We start from the raw sequence: 23,279 nt of genomic DNA on the forward strand, positions 1-23,279 counted from the left end.
CTTTAAAGAGCCCATCTCTAAATATAGTCACATTCTGGGGTACTGGGAGTTAGGGCTTCAACATATGAATTTTGGGGAGTACAATCTAGAGCCCATAACAGAGACCTGTAAAAATGTGCCAATAAGCAATTCTTTGGTTTAAGCTTTACTTTGTTTTGGATGCAAATGGAAATAGAAATAAAATACAATAAAATAATATGAAAAATAAAAATTATATGAAACAACACAAATGTCTGATTTATAGCCAAAGAATTATATAAGTGTATCTAAAAAGCAGACAATGAGGTATAAGGCTAAAATTCTTTGGTAATTCCTGGATAAACTTGTAATGCTTGACCAAGTATATCACACATCATAAAAAAAGTTACAACTCATAAATGACCATATGCCTGAAACTACCAATGGGAATTTCTTTACATGTAAATTTAAAATCTAAATCTAACCAGATAGTATCTTTCTCATTAAAATATTTTTTTTTTGGAAAGAACTTTTGTTTTTAAAATTTTTATTTGTTTATTTGAGAGAGAGAGAGAGAGCAAAAGCAGGGTGGGGAGGGGCAGAAGGAGAGGCAGAAGCAGACTCCCCACTGAGCAGGGAACTTGGCCCCCCCCCACCCAATTTGGGGCTCTATCCCAAGACCCTTAGGAACATAACCTGAGTTGAAGGCAGATGCTTAACCAATTGAGCCACCCAGGCACCTCTGAAGAGAATTTACATACATTATGTACATAGTAGGACAATTTGTTTCCCAGAAAAATACAAATTATAAAAAATTATTACTCATTGAAATATTAATTTCATTTAATCATAGGAAGAATGTTAATTTTTCCTTTCTGGTCCCTGCTGTCTATCTGATTCCCAAACCTATCTCACATAATAAAAAAGACTTGTGGTATGCTCTCCACAAAAGTGAACATTGGTCTTTTTCTGCTGGCATTTCCCACCTCCAAAACTTGCATTATGTTCCATGCTGTAAACCACCATTGTTGTGTGCCACTATATTTTGGGGACTTATTAGAATGAAGGAAGTTCTTCCCTAACATGACATTTCCTTTCTAATACAATACAAAAATGGAGTATTTAGGGTTGACCACTTACACATTGTTCCCATTTCAGGCCCCACGGCATTGCCGTCATGTATGAATGCCTAAAGCTTTTAGAGATTTCCTTTAGGGTTTTCTAGTATGTTTACTTTCCTGTGGATTTTGAAAGACTTGACCTCCCTGGGAGAAGTCTTTTGAGAGACCCCAGATACCTATGAGAGCCTTAACAGGCCAGCCTTGTAAAGATGGTGCCATAACTATGTATTGATTTGTAACCACTTTGCTCACCATAAGCACAGTTTGGCCTGTGGCAACCATTCTCCTCTACTTGTAGAATTCTCTAGAACTCTTTCTTGACATCATGACTGTCAATTCAGAAGCACTGGATTATATTAGGGGCTTCTGGGTGGCTCAGTCTATTAAGCCTCTGCCTTCGGCTAGTTCATGATCTCAGGATCTCAAGTCAGGATCTCAGGTCATGATCTAGGATTGAGCACTGAGTTGGGCTCCCTGCTCAGTGGGGAGTCTGCTTCTTCTTTCCTGTCTCCCTCTGTGATCTCTTTTGCTCTCTCTCTCAAGTAAATAAATAAATAAATAATCTTAAAAAACCCCATTGGAGTATATCAAAAACTCTTTTGGGAATATAATGTTAAGATTTCTTGCTACTAGTAAATTCTACTACTAGACTCTAAATACCTTGAGAGTAAGGTACTTGTCTGATTTTTTAAAAAATTATCAAACTGTTAAAAGATAAACTGAGGCATATTAAAAAGTGTAAGATTTTCTTTGAGCAAAAATGGATTGGAATAGAGTAGAATGAACAGAAGTGGTTTAGAACATTCCTTGATAGGAGCTGGGAGAAAGACTTCTATAGAAAAGATGCAGAAACAAAGAGAGGAAGTTATTTGATTGGCTATACCTTATAAAGCTTGTTGGCTGTTTTTGATTGCTTGTCCTTAGCATTTTGATTTTGTAACCTTGAGGCATTTACTACAGGCTTAGATTTTGATTTGTTTACATATTTAGCACCTACTTGGGCCTGACTAATTAAAAAAAAAAAAAAAAAAAGGAAAAGACTGAGTTCCTATCTTGGAGTGTTTATAGCCTAGGAAGGAGCTTGTACATTTCCTTCTTCCCTGCTCTACACCTTTTAAAACAAGCTGATTATCTTTTCATTATTCATTATAATAAATTTTAAAAATACAGAAAAATCAAGATTCACACATCGCTGAAAAGCCTATGGCTTCACTACTGATAATAACATTTTAATTTATCTTTTTTCATATGCATAGACTTTTTAAAAGATTATGCTTATTTTTTAATTTTTTAAGGAACTTATTTGAACTCAATTAATTAATGCATAATGTCTTATTCGTTTCAGAGGTTAGAGTTCAGTGATTCATCAGTCTTATATAACACCCAGTGCTCATATGCATAGACTTTTTTGTTTTTGTTTTTGTTTTTCCACTGCATAGTTTTATTTTTTTTCATATGCATAGACTTTAAAAAACATTTATAACAAAAAAAAAACATTTATAACCAGATAGCATGCACAATTTTGTAACTTGCTTCTTTCATTTCACACATCATAAATGTTTTCCAGCAGCCTGTGTAAACGTCACCATAGCTTTCTTAATCCTCATTTTGATGCCAGGTATTTATTCAACTTCCTGCCTTTTTAATTCTAAATGAAAAACTCAACTTTGTGCACATAACATTTTTAATATTTAGGGTTGTTTCCTGAAATTAAATGTCCAGAGATGGTCTCTCTGTGTCAAATGGAATGAGCATCACAGCTCCCAGTGCATGTGCAGGGACTTTGGAAGGGTATGGCCCATTTGCGTCTGACCCACAGCCTTCAGTGATGCCTGGGTCACTGGACTCTTAGACTTGGGACATCACTACTTTGAAAATGTTTGCTAGTTTGATAAGTGAGAAGTAGTGTGTTGATGTTTTGCTTTTTATTTATTTGGTTGCCAGTGAGGTTGAACATTTCCTCATATTTTTGTTTATCACTTTTATTTCCTCTTTTATGAATTGGTACTTTATGTTCTTTCTCATTTTATTTATTATTTCTCCCACATCTCTCTCTCTCTTTCTCTCTCTCTCTTTTGTTTTTACTCCATACTGATAAGGTTTTGGCTTAGTCAGGGATTTTTTTTACAAGGCCACTTTAGCCAGTATAGCTTGTCTTCCTTCATTCTGGACCAAGGTGACCGAGCAGTCATTTTTATATTGTCATGCAGATATAACAGAAACTGCTCTTTAAAACAGAAAGTGCTTTAGGGGTGCCTGGGTGGCTCAGTCAGTTAAGCAGCTGCCTTCAGCTCAGGTCATGATCCCAGCTCATGTTGGGCTCTCTGCTAAGCAGAGAAGCTCTGCTGAGCTTCTCCCTCTCCCTCTGTTGTTCCCCCTGCTTGTGCTCTCTCTCTGTCAAATAAATAAATAAAATCTTTAAAAAAATAAAGTAAAAATAAAACAGAAAGTACTTTAAAGTTGCTTCAGCTTTTCGGAGTCTTCTCGTCTGAGACAGCCATTGGGCTTCCCACCTTGGAAAGAACATTCTATAAAGTGAGGAAGTTCATTTGAGGACATTTTTAGTAAGTGACATAACAGTGGCAGCCACTTGGAGATTAATTCTGACATTCCCATGAGGCACCTAAAGCCTAAAAGGGAAGAGCAGAACTATCCCCAGTACCCCTGCAAGCTGGGGTGAAGTCCAAAAATGCTTTCTGCACCATTGATTTTTCTTGGGCTTTTGTAGCTGTGAAACACTATTCATTGCAGTTGGATTATGGCTTTTTCTTTTGTCCTATTTACTAACTCAGTAGCTGCTGCCAAAAGTTGTGACTGTGATTATCATTTTGAAGGAGGAAACTTGTGCTGCTCACCGCCTCACACCCCCAGCCCCCCACCCCTGAAAGGTTAGTCAGCACCTCAGTGTTCATCTGTGAGTGGTCATTGTTCTTGCTGCAGGGAGTTATAAAAGGAGATGCCATCTTTACCCACACTCTGAGAGATGAGGGCAGTACAGCACAAAAGTGGATAAAAAGGCAACTCTGTTATCCCAGACCTTTCTTTCCTAAATAATAGACCTAGTAAGGCAGCAGGATCTTGCCAACCAATATGGCACAAACCAGCATACAGACTCATGTCCCACCCATGGAAGCATTTTGTGAATGGCAAAGTGCTTTGTAAGTGATAAGTGTGATATTTTTGCAAATAGTTAAAGGTCCCTGGTTCACTGGGTTTCTTCTTGGCTTCTTAAGCTTAAAGAGTAAACTTTCCTATATTTAGAGTTTCACTTATTCATTCATGTTTATTGAACTTCTCTACTGTATATTAAGCATTGTTTAGACCTGGTGTCCGCAAACTGTAGTCTGCAGGTCAGATTTGACCTACCACCTTTCTTTCTTTCTTTCTTTCTTTCTTTCTTTCTTTCTTTCTTTCTTTCTTTCCTTTCTTCTTTCTTTCTAAGATTTTTATTTATTTATTCATGACACACACACACACACACACACACACACACACACACAGAGAGGCAGAGACACAGGCAGAGGGAGAAGCAGGCTCCGTGCAGGGAGCCGGATGTGGGATTCGATCCCAGGACTCCAGGATCACGCCCTGGGCCAAAGGCAGGCGCTAAACCGCTGAGCCACCCAAGGATTCCCGCCACCTGTTTTTCATAGCCTGAGAGCAAAGAATAGTTTTTACATTTTTATAAAATTGTTGAAAAAATTAAAAGAAGAATAATATTCTATGATACTTAAAAGGCATATGAAATTCAAATTTCAGTGTCCACAAGTAAAGTTTTATTGGAACACAGCCATGCTCATTCATTTATGTATTGTGTCTGGATGCTTTCCTGCTGCAATGGCAGAATTGAGTAATTATGATGGAAACTGTATGGCCTTCTAGGGCTAAAATACTTACTGTCTGGGCCTTTACAGAAAAAGCTTTCCACTCCTGTTCTAGAGACTGGAGATATAGCTATAAACAAGATAGACATTGTCCTTGCATCCATGTGTACCATTACTTTAAAGATGGTCCCAGTGGGACTCACCCTTGATCCTGGCTTTAGATACATCAAGTTATAACCAACTGAGCTAACCTTATATAATTTTAGCTAACACTGGCACAACCTTATGGAATTATTTTTTCATCAAATCAAATCTATGAATTAACTATGTTAGAGTGCAAAGTTCTCTGCACTTAAGACATTACACCAGTTAAGAAGCAAAGTTTGTTTTCAGAATGAAAAAAAGAATAACTGTAATAACATACAATAGCTGCTTTTATCTTTGCAAAAGCCTTTTATTTGTGCTAGTTTACACACTACAGACTTCATGAGCTAAGAATTTGGGATGGAAAAGCTCACTTTGGACTGATAAGAGACTGAGCAGGCTTGCCAGAGGAAGTAGGATGTGGCCCAAAGTGATGGTCTTGAATCCTTCCTCAATCCCAGGGCCTAACAAGTTGTCTCCTATGGACAGAAGGCCAAGAAACTGCCTTTAGGGCTCTTTCCTGTATCCTATGGTTTGACAGAATTTCTGCTCTTATCCTCATGACGTGAACAGCCGGCCAGCCTTTAGCTGGTGACACAGGAAGACCAGGATTGGGAGCTGCTAACCCAGCTTGTGAGGTGGGCAGGGATCTGCTCTTCCCTAAATGGAGAATCAGTGGAAGCAAGACTGGGAGTGAGGGGGTATCATATAATAGGAAAATAGGGTGGGCAGGTAGAAACTTTGATATCTTAAAATGTAAGGCAGTATGGAAAGTCTGGGAGTCCTTTAGCTATCTTTCCAGCTTATCTAGAACACCAAAGGATTATATCTTCCTCTACACTGAGTAACTTTCATATCTGCTTGGCCCAGGGTACTGTTCAATAAATGGTTCAATTAAAGAATGCCTGAAAGAATGAAGGAAGGAGGTCAAGTCACATGCCAACATTAATCAGAATACTTGCTCTTATGAGCAGTATGGTGTGCTCTTAGGAATAGAAATTCATGGGTGTTCATTCATTCACTCATTCAACAAATGTTTATTGAGCCCCTACTATGTGCCAGGCACTTAACCCTATTTTATTTCAATGACTAATAGTGAAACTCTTTCTAAAATATCAGTCTCTGGGGGCACCTGCGTGGCTCAGTTGGTTAAGCGTCTGACTTTGGCTCAGGTCATGGTTTTGTGGTCCTGGGATTGAGCCCCATGTGGGCCCCAGCTCATTGGGGAGTCTGCTTGTCCCTCTTCCTCTTCCTCTCTCCCTACCCTTCTCTCTCCTCCTGCTCATGATCTCGCTCTCTCAAATAACTAACTAAATAAATAAATAAAATCTTAAAAAAAAATCAGTATCTGCTCTGTTGCTTTACAAAATATAATCATACAAGTGTCTATTACTGAACCCTGAAGAGGATTGAAGAACACAGAGGATCTTTTTGAGCTCATGGTATTACCTTGGCTAACATGATAGAAGATAATGAAGTTACTGTAGTGCTTAAGAAGGCACACACTGGTGTCTGCCTGCCTGTGTTCAAATCCGGGTTTTACCTCATACCCACATGATGTTGAATAAATTTTGCTTCAGTTTCTCCATCTGTAAAACAGTGAAATGATAACACCTACTACATATGGTGGTCATGAAGATTAAATAATCAAAGTACCTTGTATGTAGGAAGCCCTCAAGGTGAGTGATAACTGTTTTTGATATCACGTAGAAGTCAACCTAAAAAAGATAGTCATTTGAACTGAAGATATTGAGAACTTGAGGATGTGCCTCAGAACATGTTTGGTTCTGCTTCAGTGCCATTTATAGTATGCACAGGGGAAAGAACATAACCCCATTATTGTAGTTTAATTTCTTTGTGTTCTTGCCTGAAAATGGAGAGAGTAATACTTAACTGGTAGGGCTTTTCTGAGGAGCACATGGATGAGTGTGCCTGGAGTTCAGTTAGCTCTCAATAAATATTACCTTCCTTCTGACAGAGTCAAATATGAGGAAGTAATTCCCTTTAATTAAGAGTGTTGATGAGTTGGGTTCTAGTTAATTGAACTGTAATATGTAAATCTATTTAATCGTGGACTGGCTCTACCAGATAAACATCCAGCACCTGGTATGGTTTGGTTGAGCACTTCTATTTGTTTGATTTTGAAAAATCCTTCCCCCTTGTATGACTTCTTAACATTGTGGATCCCTCAACTCAGCCTGCAAACAGTTTGCATTTTCAGTTGAAAGAAGGATTTTCAGAAGGTTTTAGATTTTAATTGTTGGACTTAATGGGATTGCTTTAAATTAATCCAAATCACTTGTAGACAATGGAGCAATGGCCTGGTACCTCATCATTCCTTGTTTATTTTTTTTTAAATAAAAGGAGCAATGTGGGATGTGTTCCAAATTGAGTCGCAGACTATGGTGAGGATTAGCTGAGTAAATTGTGGTCTTTGGGGAGACAGATATTGGGTGGAAGCTAGAGAATCTGCAGCAGTCACCCTTTACCATTTATTTCCCTTTGTGGGGTGCCTTCCTAGCATAGCATGAGAGAAGAAGACAGAAAGACATGTTCATTATAGCAAGATGATGAAGAAGTAAAGGTGGAAGAGAATGGTGTGTTGAGTAAGAGGGAATGAGAATGCATTGAAGTGAGACCAGATAGAGGTGCTGAAGGGAGACCTTGGAACTTTGTCCATTGATAATATCATGGGATTATATTGTTTGGATATATCCTTATTTTCATAATTATTATCATCCTGTGGCCCTCATCTTGAAAAAACATTCTCAATTTGAGTATTCTGGGCACTTTGGGCTGGATAATTGTAGAATGTTTAGCAGCATCCCTGCCCCCTACCCACTAGATGCCAGTAGCACTTTACCTACCCACCCACCCACCCATCCCAGTATAATCACCCAAAATATTTCCAGAGTTTACCAAATATTTCTTGGGGGAGTGACCCCTGCCACCACCTCCTCCCCCTGCCTTCCCCTCCTGTAGGTTCTACCCTGCCCCAGTTGAGAGCTGCTGCTTTGAAAGGATTCATTTCAACAACGTTTCTCTTGGGCTGTGCTCATGGAAAGGTCATTCCTCTGGCTAACTTTTGGATCTCCAGCACTGACTGGCTAAGCCACATTGACAGCCAAGTGGAGACCTCCTCAAAGTGGGCTGGGTACATCCCTACGATGCCACGCTACAATGTCAAATTTTTAAGTGTTGGAGGATGCCTAGATTATTTTCTAAGGTAATGTGAATTTTGTCTCCAGTGGTCCCTCCGCCTCTTCAGTGAGTATTACATGGACATAATGACAACTCAATTCTGTTTGTGGAGCCTTTACTATCTTACAATAAGCTTGGAGAAAATCAAGCTTGTTAGATTGTTAAAATGAAACCTGTAGAGTTTCCTATTAAAAGAGTCCCCCAGAATTATTATTTTAACATAGGCATAACCACAAAAGGAGACTGAGAAGCCCCCAGTAGGGGGAGGTGAATTGCCAAGTGGCATTTTATGAAAACAAAGGCTTTGCAAGATAAAAACATCTTCTTTCCTCCCCAGTCACAGGCTTAATGTTATTAATAACTCAGATGTCATATTTATGCCATTTGTGGCAGCATGCATACAATTTAAATATTTTAGCTTCCATTATACAACTGGATCTACATTACTGACCTTCAAGGGCCCCATTCATAAGGGATGAGGAGAGGGAACAATCAGCTACTTCATGTGAGGGCTGGCTAGCAGACTGGGTTTCCCAGCATTGTCGAACAAACCACCACACAGGGAATGCTTTGGAGCCACTTGGAACATGGTGTGGTGGGGACAGAGAATGATGGGGGGTGGGGCTTTCAGGGCAAGGAGAGAGACAAACCTTTTTTTCTTTTTTAAAAAGAGTTATTCCACCTTTGTTCCAAGGGAGAATGAAATACCCATTAAGACTGGTGACACTGGGAATTTTGTTTCAGCTTGGTTCCTTTTGTTGTGACTCCAGGGTAAAGGAGAGGAATCTGGGGTGACTAGGTTTCAAGCCAAGATGAGAAAGAAAGCGAATTCCTTCCAAGGATTTCTTCTATTGTCTCAAGGATAAATATTTATGGAGAAAGTTCAAGTGAAGTCTTTTACAATGGTCATGGTTTTAAGACTAAGCCTTCCAAAGGGTACATGTAAAACTATGCTTAAATGAAGGGTGATCCAATTAGGCTTCGCAGGGAAAACCAAGAAACCTCAAGATAATTTCCTATATAAAATCTAATTGTGTTCTCAAGTGGAATAGGAATACCACTCTGAATTATTCCAGATCCATAGACTGCAGCAGAAATGTACAGCCAAATTGGATTCTATTTTAAGTAATTAAGTTATTTCCCTTCACAGGATCTATAATTTGCCTTCAACAAATGTGATTTGCCTCAGAAAGATAATACATTGCAATTTTTCCTCCAAAATAGATTTTCTGTGCCAGAAACAATTATGAAAAGTAGACCAAATATTGCCTTGATTATATCCTGGTTATTATCTTTGAGTGCATGCCTGGAGTGCCCTGTTTGTGTTCCAAAATGGGATAGGTACGGCTGCTATATAGTTTAGAAATTATCTTTAAATGGAGACCAGAGCTGAAATTTACTCAAGAGCCTAGGGCTTGCACAATGGTAGTGTAAATAGCTATGGGTGTTATTATGTAAGACTCCAAAATCTTGTGCAAAATATGAGCAGTGAGGAGCTTGGTTCAGTGGACCTTTCTTCTGAGCTCTGAAAGCACCAATTTAACTTTCATCTGCTTGGTTAAACCCTTGAGGTGCTAGGTGTTGCAATATAATGTTGAGATTTGCATAGAAGATATTGCAAGGAGGGTATTTTTGGCATGGTTAATTTTATGAAGAAAACATTCACTTTTGGCTTTATTTTCAATAACAGTTCAGTTGATTTATGACCAGGTGTTCTGGGGAACGATAGTGGTATGGTTAAGAGCACAGGCTGGAAGGATGAATGGAATCAACTGGTTTGTCCCCTTGAAAGTGCAAGTTATGGAAAGTCTATGCATCTCCATTCCTTTGTGAAAAGGGAATGATGGAATCTAGATGGGAAGAATCAGATGAGAAAAAAGCATACTGTGCTTGGCACAGCACAGACCTGGATCATACAAGGGGTCAGTCCTAGTAAAATCTAAAACATGGTATTGCATCCCTTTTCTCCTTAACATACATTTTTCCTTCAAAAGATTATTTTTCATAGGAATAGGAACTGGCTGGATGTTTCTAAATGTCTAGGAGTTGAAAGTGGTTGAGACTTCAGATTTTGAAGACAGGATTCCCTGGTTTGGGATACTGGCTATGCTACTTACCATGCCTTTAATCTGGTCACTTGGGCTTTCTGTGCCTCAGTTTCCTGCTCTACAAACTGTAGTTCTGTTGTTAATAATTGAGTCAGAGTTCCTATCATATAATTGTGATAAGGGTTAAGTAAAATATTACAACAGCTAGGATAGGACCTGACATGCCATAAATATGTTATTATTTTTGACTTCTGTTAGCCAAAGGAATGTCAACAGAAATCAGAACATAACACTGAGTAAGTTTATCACGAACTTTTATTAACAACTTAATACAAGACTGTACATTGAAGGTGCTGAAATCAGTCCACTTGAGAAAACTGAAAAACCATCATTTCTATACTACTGCAGGCTTTGGTTGTAAGTGCCACCTTCTACAGCAAAATCACATAGTGTAACCAAACCATTTAAGAACAGGAAAAAGAAAATGTTCCACTGGAATGGAGAGATTATTTATGTACAAACAGCTGAGGATCATTTCTAGCTTAAGTGATTCACTACACACTCTGGAATGTTCAGTTCCCTTTTCTACAGTCCTACAACCAGACATACAGCAACTAAGAACTTGGCAATAGGTCCTGCCTACAGACACTCATCCACATGAAAAACAACAACAAAAAATATTTATATAAATAAGTCAATTAAACCTCACAAAAACTAAAGTAACACAAGAAAAAAATCCAACAGTCAATAAAAACTGTACAGTATTGGTCAGTCTTTTATATCTGAAAAAATGTGTAACAAAAAAAAAAGAGTTCTTTAATGTATACAAGTCTTTGAGATCACTGTTAGCTGGAGTGAAAACTTGAAGACTCCGACTCAGTTGAAACAGAAGAATGTCCTCCCCGCTTCCCTTTGGAAAGGATCTTGAGGCTGGACCCTCTGCTCACAGAGGTGAGTGCATGCTGGGCAGAGGTTTTAAATTTGGCTCCAAGGAAGGCGTAGAGGATGGGGTTCAGGCAACAGTGGAAAAAGGCTAGGGCCTCAGTGATGGAAATCCACTTGTGCACAGTTTTCTCAAACTCACATCCTTGCTTGATGATTTCCAGAAGGATAAAGGAATCGATGCTGATCCCAATGTAGTAGGGCAGCCAGCAGGCAAAGAAAGCAAGGATGAGGATGACTGTGGTCTTGAGAGCCTTGCGTTTCTGGTAGCCCTTCGAGTGGGACAGCTTGGAGATGATAATGCAGTAGCAGGACAGGATGACGATACCCGGCAGGATAAGGCCAACCATTATGTGCTGAAACTGGAACACCACCAACCAGGAGTCATTGGGATAGAAGCGGTCACAGATATACCTCTCATCTGCCTCCCTGACATTGGCAAAGATGAAATCGGGAATAGTCAACAGGAGAGCAGGTATCCAGACGCCAACGTAGACCACCTTTTCTGCCAACAGCTTCCTTGGCCTCTGACTGTTGGTGGCATGGACAATAGCCAAGTACCGGTCCAGACTGATGAAGGCCAGGATGAGGACACTGCTATAGAGGTTGACAGTATAGATGACATGGACTGCCTTGCACAGGAAATTCCCGAAGTACCAGTTTGCCACAGCCTCAACTGCCCAGAAGGGAAGTGTGAGGACAAAGAGGAGGTCTGCCACAGACAGGTGCAGTCTATACTTGTCTGTCATGCTTCTCAGTTTCTTCTGGTAACCCATGACCAGGATGACCAATCCATTGCCCACTATGCCAGTCAAGAAGATGATGGAGTAGACTGTGGGCAGAAAGATACGGTTGAAGTGAGCATTTTCCTCCCGGAAGCAGGGTTCCTTCATGGAGTCATAGTCGCCTGAGCCCAAGTCCTCTTCTGTGTAGTTATCTGAAGGGTATATCTGCAAAAGAGGCAAGGGAAGGGATGTTAACTTTCTAGTTCAGCTGGCATTCTCCAAATTAAAAAAAAAAAATGTTTCTGCGATTTTTAAAAAGTAATTTATAAAACCCAAGTCAGCCCAGGCTTCTTCAGGACATTCTGCTTCGGATGAAGTAGTGAGTGGAAGGGCACAAGAGAATTGTTACAGATTCCTGCAACCCTCCTCCTCATCTTCCCCAGAGTCACTTGTTATATCCTTCTTAAGTAGAACCAATTACAAAATTCTTTGTTTAGAACAAAAGGGCGCTGAGATTCTGAGTGTTTGAAAGTCACATCTTTGCTAACTCTTCTACCCCACCCACTGGGGGGGTGGGGGGAACCTTGGGAGGGAAAATACCAAAACAAAACACAAAGAAGCCACTCCTAGACTGTGCGCCCTAGGGAGTGGGAGAGGTGGGGTGGGGGTGCGGGGCAGGCGAGGAGTGGGAACAGCAGCTTGAGTTCCGAGGAGCTGGGATTAATTTTCTATACGAAGGTTTCCCCAGGATAGGGAAAAGGGAAAGAATGAGCATGGGGGGGGGGGGGTGGTGCTCAAAACTTTCTCCTAAGGCACAAAACATTGCCTTCCCCTCGTGCATCTAAACACAAACCAACCTACTTCAAGCAACATGTAGTGGGGAAGGAGGATACAGCCTCAAAGGAAGGATCTGTGGCGCTTGGGGTGCTGAGCAGGGCGGGTAGAAGAGGGTGCGGACGCGCACAGCGCCTGGGGCTTGCGCTCCTGCTCCTGGCGCGGGTCTCTCCGCCCGACCCATCTACCTCTTGGCGCGTCTGGGACGTTGCGGAGCGCGGCGATTTACTGGGAGGGGAAGGTCACGGGGTCTGCACTCATGGTCCTCGCCCCGAGTTTCATTTCCTCACCCTCCCGGGCCGCTTCCCACACCGCCACTGACCCAGTAAATGGGGTCGGAGGTCTGCAGCTGGAAGCCTCGGGGCGGGGGGCGCCCTGAGGCCGGGGGGGGTGGGGGGGCGGACCCCCTCCCTCCGCGCCTGCCCCGCGCCCACGCCCACGCCCACCAGCGGGCGCCGCGGCTCCCGGGTCTCGCCCAGCACCTCGCCAAGGGCAGGCTCACAGGGTGTTGGGGAGAGAATGGGCGTCTCCCCCAACAGCCTTTGAATCGCGCGCCGCCGGGGGAAACGAAAAGCCTTCCTGGTAAGGGGTTTTCAAAAGTCTCCAGGAAACCACCAACGGCTCAACAGCGCATTTGGGATCGGCGAGGGCCAAACGGTCTCCCCGCTTGCACCTGCCCGTGTGCGCCGCAAGCACGCGCAGCCCAGGTGCCCTCGCAGCCTCCCGCGCGTCCCCGCCGCGCACACCTGCGGGGCCTGCTGCGCCCTCGCGCTCCGCCGTCGGTGCCCGGGGCCGAGGCTCAGACGCCCGCCTCCACCCCTCTGCTCGCCGGCGGGGGTCCTGACGCAGCCCCGCGGGCTGTGCAGAGCGTAGGGCCCGCGCGCCCCCCGCAGGGGCGCCCCCCGCAGCCTGCGCCTGAGATTAACAAGGGGCGCGGTCCTCGCCCTGGGCACTCAGCCCCGCGCGCCGCCCTCCACCCCCCGCCCCCGACAGCCTCGGGCCGAGTCCGGGACGGCGCGCGCCCGCTGCTGTACGGGACGTTCCGGGGTCTGCAAGCGGGGCCGGCCCAGCGCGCGCCGCAGGCTCCAGGGGGAGACACGCGCATCTCTCCTCCTCTCCCTACGGAGCCAACGATTCCAATCCTGCCGGGTCCTCCGGGGTAGCCACGCGCACGGAAACTCCCTTGCACGCTCCTTCTCCCGGGACCGGCCCCTCCCACGCTCCGCTCGCCTCTGCTCGCTCCGAGGGGGGTCGCGCCCTAAGTTTTCTGGTTTGTGCGCGTAAGGAAATCAGGTCGAAACCGGACTTACATGGAGCTCCTCCATGGTAACTGCTCGCCCTCCGGCCGCCGTGGCTACCGGAGCACCCAAGCCGTCGGGGTCACTTTGCTACCTGCTGCCGCAGCCAACAACAGACTGTGAAGTTTCTGGCTGAAGCTGGACTTTTATAAAAACACGCTCGGCGGGCGGCGCATGCGCCGCGCGGGTGGGCGGGCGGGCGGGGCCGGGAGGCGGGAGGCGGGAGGCGGGGTGGGGGGAGAGGGGCCGGCGTGCGGGAGGAGGGCGCGAGGGAGGGGCGGGGGCCCGCCCGGCTGCGGCCCCGGCGAGGTTAACTGGGGCAAACCTGGGAATCCCCTGAGCCGCCGCTGTTAGCTGGAGGTCACCTTGTGAGTCTCGAGCGGTGCGTGGAGGGCCTCCCGGAGGCGTCCCCCAACTTGGGAACGCTGAGCGCGCCCGGAGGGAGGAGAGAGGCGCGGGCCACCTACGCCACCCAGTGTGCATCCATCCTTGCCCACGTGGATGGAATTGCGGCCCCGGGAGTGCTACAGATGGGGAAACTGAGGCCCGGAGAAGGGTAGTGACGTACCGGCATGACCCAGCCCGTAGGCGGCAATGCCCACGCGGGTCCAGCTTGTGACTCCCTTCCCCGCGCTCTCAGCGGACGCGAAACCGAACGATTCTCTCTTCGGGGCACAACCGTATGTAAGCGTACGGCCCTCCCCAGTAACAGCGCCCGCATCAGGTGTGCAAAACACGGAAACACTTCCACATTGGATGATTTGACGTAGTCAAGGAGGGACACTGTGCCGGGGAAGTAGGTGCGTGCTCCCAGGCAGCCAGGAGTGACAGCCGTACTCAGACATCTGTGTCACCGCGCCTTATTACGAGTAGCTCAGCGAACGGTACTTTCTGCAACAGATCACGAGGCGGACTTGCACACAGTCACTCATCCGTTTGCACAACAGCGATGCATTTAGCCCACCGGGGGCCGGGGTGTGCGACGCCGCGCTCGCGGCGCTGGGGCGCAGCCGCGAACCCGAGGACCAGGCCCCCACGCGGAGGAAGCCGAGAGCCGACTGGCGGCGACGAGGCGCGCGGGTGGGATCCCAAGCCGGCTTGAGCGCACGTGTGGCCGCGCACCCGGCGTCCTCCTGCACTCCGCGCAGGGGACGAGCGGCCGCGGGGAGAAGTTAGGTGGAAGGCGCGGGCGCGGTGGGGTGGGGGCGGGGTGGGGGTGGGGCTGGACATTGAAGAGGCCCCGGCAGGCCGGGTTTGCAGGGGCCGCGCCCGCAGCGCCCTCCCGCCCTCCCCGCGCGGCGTCCGCGGGGACCCAGGTGCCAGCGCCAGCCAGAGAGGGCGGGAGGGCGCTGCGACGCGCACCCCGGACGGTCCCGGGAAGAGCGCTTGCCCAGGCTGCGTCCTAAACACGCCACCCCCTTTCCTTGAGATGAAACCTTTCCGTCGGGAGGAGTTCCCGGGATGGTCTGCGGGCCGAGGACCAAGCTTTCCTCTTTCCTCGGCACCCCTCCTCCCCCTAATGTGTGTTGGCGAAGGACCTCATCGCCTGAAAGCTGATGCTGGAAGGGGAGGAGGGCTGGGGGTGGGGGTGACTGGGTGACGGGCACTGAGGGGGGCACTTGAGGGATGAGCACTGGGTGTTATTCTGTATGTTGGTAAATTGAACACCAATAAAAAATAAATTTATTATATATATAAAAAAAGCTGATGTTGGGATCAGCAGGTGGGACTCTTAGAAACTGCTCATTTAGGACACAATAATGACCGGATGAAACTAACCGTGGTATTACACTTTTGTAGGATTAAAAGAAAACTTTTAAAAGCACTTTTAGTATGTTATTGAGTAAAACTTGGGATCCTCACATTTTTCACATCCTGGGATAGGAGACAATACCCAAGGACCAGGGGATCCCTGGGTGGCTCAGCGGTGTAGCGCCCGCCTTCGGCCTGGGGCGTGATCCTGGGGTCCCCGGATCGAGTCCTCCGTCGGGCTCCCTGCATGGAGCCTCCTTCTCCCTCTGCCTGTGTCTCTGCCTCTCTCTCTCTGTGTCTCTCATGAATAAATAAATAAAAACCTTTAAAAAATATATATGAAGGACCAGAATTTCAGACAGGTTCCATGACTTGCTTTTCCACAAAGCTCAATAGTGACAGAGTCGTTTATGTTTTCACCCAGAATGTCCACTGCGCTGAACCTCAAAGCTCTTCTCTTCATTATCATGGAAACCTGAGAGGTGAATCTTCCAAACCTGCCCCAAAAGAAGACCGAGGATAAATCCAGAGTCAAATGATTTGCACAATAAATATTTGTTGATTGCAGACAAAAGAAAGGTTTTCCTTTATCTGTGGACTACTTTAAATCCTTTTAGGTACGTCTCCTAAAAGGAAGCAGGTAATTAAGAGAACAATGAAATGCTATTCAGTGACTGTCAAATTAGGCAAAAAAATTTCTTTTCAAAGATAATATCTGGATATTAAGATAAGACCAAGTGTCTCTCCTTTGTGACTGGCAGGGAATGTGGATTGGACATCCTTTCTGGAAAGCACTTTGTCTGTGGTCAGTAGGAACTTTACACTGGTAATTCCACTTTATAGAACCATCCTGAGGAAACAGAATTTTGCCACAAGGTATTCATGGAGGCATTATTTTTAACAGTGAACTATCTGAACAGCCCTAAATGTCCATTTGTGGAACAGTGGAGAAGATTTTGGTGTATCCATATGTGAAATTCCATATGGCCATTGCCAATGATGTTTGTGGAGAAGAATTTTTAATGACATGGGAAAATGCTTATGAAACATTAGGTGCAAAAAAGTAGGATTCAGAACTATGTGTATAGTATGATCTCAGTTATGTGAAAATATGTACTAGAAAAAGATCAGAAGGAACACCAAAATGTTCATAGGAGTTTTCACTGGGTGCAGAATTATATTTGATGTTTTACTTTATTCCTTTCCAAATTTTCTGTAATAGGCATGAAACATTTTCATATTCAGAAAACAGTTAATGTTAAAAAGGGAAACAGAATGCCTCCCTTCTCATACTTTTCCACTTCCTAAAAGCATTTACTAGACAGGATGACTTTTTCAATTATAGTCCTCTTTCCTCTAAAGAATAGTCTCTCCTTATTTCCCCCTGGACCAAACCTACACAAACTACTTTTTCAACTACTCTATGATGTTCTTAAAAAGAAAACAAGGGGATCCCTGGGTGGCTCAGTGGTTTAGCACCTGCCTTTGGCCGGGGTGTGATCCTGGAGTTCCGGGATTGAGTCCTGTGTGGGGCTCCCGGCATGGAGCCTGCTTCTCCCTCTGCCTGTGTCTCTCCCCCCTGCCCCCATGTCTATCATGAATAAATAAATAAAATCTTTAAAAAAAAACACACAAAACAAAAAACTCAAACATTTGTTGAGTACTTGTTATGTGCGGCTGACCTCATATGATCCCTTCAATCACTCTGCAAGGCATATGCTACCTCTATTCCGCCAGTAAGGAATCTGACGTCCAGAGAGGGCAAGGAACTTGGTGGAGATCACACAGTGAGGATCTGCACCCAGTCTGTCTGGCTCCAAAGCCCAGGCCCTCTTCATTATACCACAATGTCTCCTTTCTCTGATGGCTGCTATTCACCCCTCTGAAAACTCCCTCCTCTGAAAGGTCATTTGGCTTCTACTTACAGACTGCTCTGAGTGGTGTTTCTTGTTACATTATTCAATTTTTAAATGAGTGTATGTCTTTTCTCCTCTTCCTCAAATATTCTGGGTTCCTTAAAGTCAATGCTCAGATATCTTCTATGCAGGTAGCCCACTGATGAACAAATAATGGGCTCTCTAGTCATTTACTGAAGCTTTATTTAATGAATTAATGACTTTCCTGTGTGGCTCTGGCAACAGAGCTAGGCTTAGGGACTGTCAAGGCTTTGGCAGGGTCCCCAAGTTCTCAGGCTGGCTTTAGCCCAGGGAATAACTAGCCTTGGCCATGCTTTGGAGGGGATGCTTGCAAATCCAGTGACACAGTGGCAACATTTTGCCACCTCCTGTTGCTCGGCCTGCAGCTGGTTGATTTGTCTGTGAGTGTGTTTGTGTGTGTGTGTATCTGTGTGTGTATGACAGAAAGCTGTATTCTGTCCCCAAATAGGCTTAAAGCCAGTCAGGCAGAAAGCTTAGGGACAGACCTCCTCCTGATTGTGGATGGTAGGAGGCAGCAGCATTAAAGGCCTTCTCAATGCACCAAGTCCCTTGTCACCTCACTGGCTCCTCCAGTGAAGGGGAGAAATAAAAAAAAAAAAAAAAAAAAAAAAAGGAAAAGGAAAATTGGCACTTTTGTTTCTAAAAGAGAAAAAAAAAGACAAACTTTATTGATGGCAGTAGGGGATACTCCAAGGGACAAAGTTAATGTTTTCCCAGCTGATAAAAAAAAAAAAAAGAGAGAGGAAGGCTATTTCTCAAGGGGCACGTAATTCTACTAGAGGGTTACAAATCTCAGAGACAATGCTATCAAATGTCAACTGTTTCCAAGCTGGTGTTAGGTGGAAGAAACAGAACCCCACCCACTGCACCCAGCACATTCCCCTTTCTCATGGCCTACAAGTGAAAAATGAATTTGGGAAATAAACCAAACCTAGGACAACTATTATTGGTTTTCTGGGTATCATTTTTTATCTTCATCTAAGTTGTATTTTGAATTCCTAAAAGGTCTGACTTCACTAAAATCAGGTTATTAGTATTTTCCATTGAAGCTTTGTAGCAATCAGGAATAGTGAACAAAATTTCCTAAATAAAGAGAAAAGCTGGACTGGTAAACAAATACAACTTAGATTCACCCTGATAAGTCATTTTAACAAAGCAACCGCTTAATAAACAATACAGTGATCATTACTTGACTAGTTAGTTCCCCTGCCAGGGAATAAGGCATTGTTCTCAAAGTTTGCTGCGCTCATGTGGCAGGTTCAGTGTGGCTTTGTGGATCTGAAGAACAACAGACTTAGTGCTGTTGCCTCAAAAATGATGGTGTCAAGCTGGAAAGAGGGCACGACTTTAGGAAATAATTGAGTGAGCAAACTCTGTTCTCCATGGAAAAGGCTTGTCATTGTTTTCCTTAAACCAGTAATTTATTGGCAGTGACCTCAGGCCGCTATATAACAAGAGGAAGTGCCTAGAGTCCTGTGGATTGTTTGCTCCCTGAAGAGAACTATGCATCCCATGGCAGAACCAGAAATGCAGTGATCTGATCACCCATACAGATGGGCTTTGAGATCTTGGTGGGGTCATTCTACCAAGAGTTTTATATTAGCAGGATGACTTGGAAGGAGTTATTTGTGTGTGTGTGTGTGTGTGTGTGTGTGTGTGTAGGGGGATCCATGCAATGTTCATGCAAGAGCAATTTTCTAAATTCAGAGCCATGATTATACCTTTGGAGCTACTTACAGGTATAAGGCACAAGTGACAAACCCTGAAACCCTGCAGATCTTGAAAATAAATGAGGCCATAGGGAGCGGTGGGGATGGTGGAGAACTGGGGTCTGAAGGGGTAACCACTGCCCTTGATTGTCCTATGTGAGAATTTGGACTGCATTTTCCACTAGTTAAAGAGAAGTTGAGAGTCTTGATTTTTTTAGTGTGAAATATATTGACTTTAAAATGTTGATTCAAAACAAATAGCAAACAAATAAAAATTCTATTATCTTCCAGTTTACATTGGCCTATGTTATGATACTAGGAATCAAAAGAAAGACTGGAGGCTTGGGGGACCAGAGGATGGAATTGACACATAAAAGGCAGCAATGGAAATAGCCAGAGCTGTCCACAGAATTCTTTTAGGATAGCCCTGTGCCATAATTTGTCCATTACTCTGAGACTAAAATTAATCACATAGGGTTTCCTGAGTTGGTCCTTCTTTGCGACTCCCAACTGCACTCAGATTAATATCTGGGACCCTGAAAACAACTTACTCAGCCTCACTATGGCTCTGTTATATTATCTCAACATTTTCTCCATCCTCAGGTTCCCAGCCTTCTCAGTTACCTCAGTGCATGAGCTCTGGGCAGCTATTTCTTTTAGTTTTGTAGGACAACATCTTTCAAGAAAAGGAACATTCCTCCCTCTTCCCTTTAAATAGGAGGAGTGACAGTAGAAAGAAAGATCGCCTGCTGAATAGAGTAGATTTAGTGGGGCTTTGGGGCTGGCTCATACCTGTACTTGAGTGTTGGCTCTACAAGTGTCTTCTAGCTCCACATTCAGACACATCATGTAGGTAGCTGGGCAAGTGCATCTCTAGTATATTTCCTTAGCTGTAATAGCCAGATAATAATAACATTTCACTTTTTGGATTGTTGAGTGGATTAAATATGGTAAGGCATGTAAAGTCTATAACACAGTATGGAACCCATTGTAGTGCTCAATAAACATTGCTTGTTATTAATGTAGGCTCATATCTCAGCTGCTGAAATGTCTTCTTGTCGGTGGAGGGCTCTGATTAACTGGGCAAATGTATTTCTCCCCCATTACCCACAGAAGTGAGGTGAAGGGAAATGGAACCTTAAATAAAGTGTGAAATGTTCTTATTTCTAATTATGGAGCGGAAGAAAGACATATGTGGTGGGGGAAGGAAAGAGAAGTAATAAAGTTTCTTATATGTGCCTTGAAAGCCCTTCAGGGCTGGAAGGGATCTTTAAACCCATTTGGTCTCCATTTCAAGGGGCTCCTTCTGCAACCACATGGGATGTTCCCACCTCTAAAGACTCCCAGGGGTGGCCTATTCCTCAGAAAGGGAGCTTACCCGTGTTTGGGTGAACCTGAACACTAGACAGTTCATTTCTCCAGGCACCTGCCTCCCCTATTTTCTTTCCTTTGGGTCTAATTTGACTAGAGCTTGGCTGGATGAGATGCCACGAGAGGAAGCCAAAGAGAGCGGCAGCCAAAACCATCCCCAGGCTAAAGCAAAACCTGCCCTTCCAGAGACACTTATTTCTGCAGCCACAAGGATGAGTCTAATGAGAGCCCTCTTTGTTCCATTAGCAAATTTGAGAGCGGAATTGGACCAGGTTAGGGTTTCTTTTCATAAAGGAAATTATCTCCAAACATGGAAGATTTGGGGGATTAAGTGACTCAAAAGATTTAGTGCTAGACTTTTTAAGGCCTCTGGAGACTTTCAGATGTACTTGCCTGGAGAGAAAATGTGCGGAGGCCGCTGCTTCGGAAGCAGGCTAATAAAGAGAGAGATTAACCCCATCTTTGCTTGGTGTTACATTAGGGGAAACCAGGTTAAAATGAAAGCTTAAAAATATTGTCTGAAGATTCACTCCTAAGTGGAATTCTTTTCATCAGGTGCTGAAGCGTACCTGAAGAAGATGCTGCTTTGTTGCCCCTCCAACTGTTTCCAAACCAAAAACATAGGACATTTCCTGAAATGTCTGTAAATTGGGGATGGCTTTGTGTTGGAGCAGTTTCTTTTCAAACAGAGGAAATGAAACCATTTTCAGAGTCATTTAAATATACCAAGGTGGCCTGTTTCAGGTTTTCTTCCTTGTTTTTCTATTCCTTCATTCCTGTGATTAACAAGTTGTGGGATCATCCTCTGGGGTCCGTTTACTCAGGTCCAGTTCACAGAGTGCTGCCCTCCATGGCCCTGCTTGCCTTTGAGAGCTGGATGGGCCAGTCCAGAGGGAGTAGGTATCTAATAGCCCACATCTGCCCCCGTAGTCCCTTTATGGTTTGGAAATCGGCTCATGTGCTGATAGTTTATTGCTTGTTTGGGGACAGAAAACAATGACCTCCACAGCAACACTTTGAACAACTCGGAGCAATTTGGATGAATCCTTTCCACAAACAGGTCCCCATTTGCAAGTCCAGATTGCTAAAAGCTTTATCTTTGATGAAAGTGGGAGGACATCCAGCTCCGTCTTCAAGCTTTTCCCCAAACTGATTCAAATTAAGCTCCTCAAGACTGAAGAGGATTTGTTCTCTGCCAAGTAAATTTTCATTTCAGGGTTAGGGTCCTGGCGGCCAGTTATTTTTCTGAGAGGGATTTTTCCTCTCTTTCATGCCACCCCATATGGGGTGTGCTTAGGTTTTTGTCATAAATTGGCCATTTGCCACTCTTAAAAAAAGAACCACCCTCTGCCTTTCAACCAGAACCCCGCCCCCAACTTCTTTCTCTTTTATACACACACACACACACACACACACACACACACACACACACACAAACACAGGCATGCACACACACCTTCATAATCAACCATCTCACAGACCCAAAGTCCTCTAGTGTTTCTGGATTTTTTGATGTCCCAGCAGCTCCTGCTTTCCCTCTTCTCTGTCCTCTGTCTGCCCTGTGCCCCAGCCTCGATTCTAGTAAGGGGAAGGGCCACTCTGGCATCGTCATGAATTTCTATCTAGGCTTTGGTTTAAAAGTTTGGGTGTGCAAGGTCACCGGACTGGCCTAGAAACTGAGAAGAGTTCCCTGGTTCCTGATAGGCAAAGACCTCCTCTGCCCTTTTATGCTAAACATAAACATTTAATTGGCCCTCATCTCAGATAGGTTCCATGAGAAGTCTTTAGCCTCTTCCTTGAAAGTATGAATATACAGAAGGTATTTCTCCTGTGCATTTTTCCCCAGCCAAGAAAGTTTTGTTGAACTTTACTTATTTTCTGTATTCTGTATTGTGAAAACAAACTTTTATTTCCCTTGAAAATCTTTGCTTTACCCTCATCTTGAGGCATAGAGAACCACTTAAATTGCTTTGATTTTCTGACCTGTTGTCTGCGGTCTCTGGCCCCATGCCTTGTGTCCCCTGTGAATAGAACGAGCTGTTTTGAATAAATTCTGCAGAAGAAAGAGCTGAAGATGCAGGCTGGTGAGGCCTTCACTAGAATCGAAAACTGGCAAAAATAAGCCAATACAAAATCAGAGTTTCTCCCCCGCCACACACCCGCTGTCCCACTTTAAGTGTAAACAGTTCTCTTTTCTCTGGAGAGCAAGGGATGTGGGTTTTACTATGCAGCTCTCCCGTCCCTGTGTTGCTTGGGGCAGCTGTGTATAGATGAATGTCTGATTCGTCACTGCCAGTGTTGTGGGTTCCATAATCTCCCTGGTCCTGAGTCCTCTTCCAGAACTTCCATAGAAGCTGAGGCAGCCACGGAATACCAGGTATGCCTCTTTGGTGATGGAGAGCCCCTCCCCGCCGC

The 23,279-nt window shown here is 44.4% G+C and overlaps 1 protein-coding gene across 1 annotated transcript; it reads right to left on the bottom strand.

The window, feature by feature from the left end:
* Window positions 1-10,593: 10,593 nt before the first annotated feature.
* CXCR4 (C-X-C motif chemokine receptor 4) lies at window positions 10,594-14,284 on the bottom strand. The gene is made up of 2 exons (XM_026015571.2): window positions 14,108-14,284; window positions 10,594-12,188 (listed from the first exon to the last, which is right to left on the bottom strand). Exons 1-2 carry the CDS (start codon window positions 14,120-14,122, stop codon window positions 11,142-11,144), a joined length of 1,062 nt encoding a protein of 353 aa, XP_025871356.1. The 5' UTR covers window positions 14,123-14,284; the 3' UTR covers window positions 10,594-11,141.
* Window positions 14,285-23,279: the final 8,995 nt, after the last annotated feature.

This window comes from Vulpes vulpes, chromosome 5 (genome assembly GCF_048418805.1).
Source record: "Vulpes vulpes isolate BD-2025 chromosome 5, VulVul3, whole genome shotgun sequence".
Classification (NCBI taxonomy): Eukaryota; Metazoa; Chordata; class Mammalia; order Carnivora; family Canidae; genus Vulpes; species Vulpes vulpes.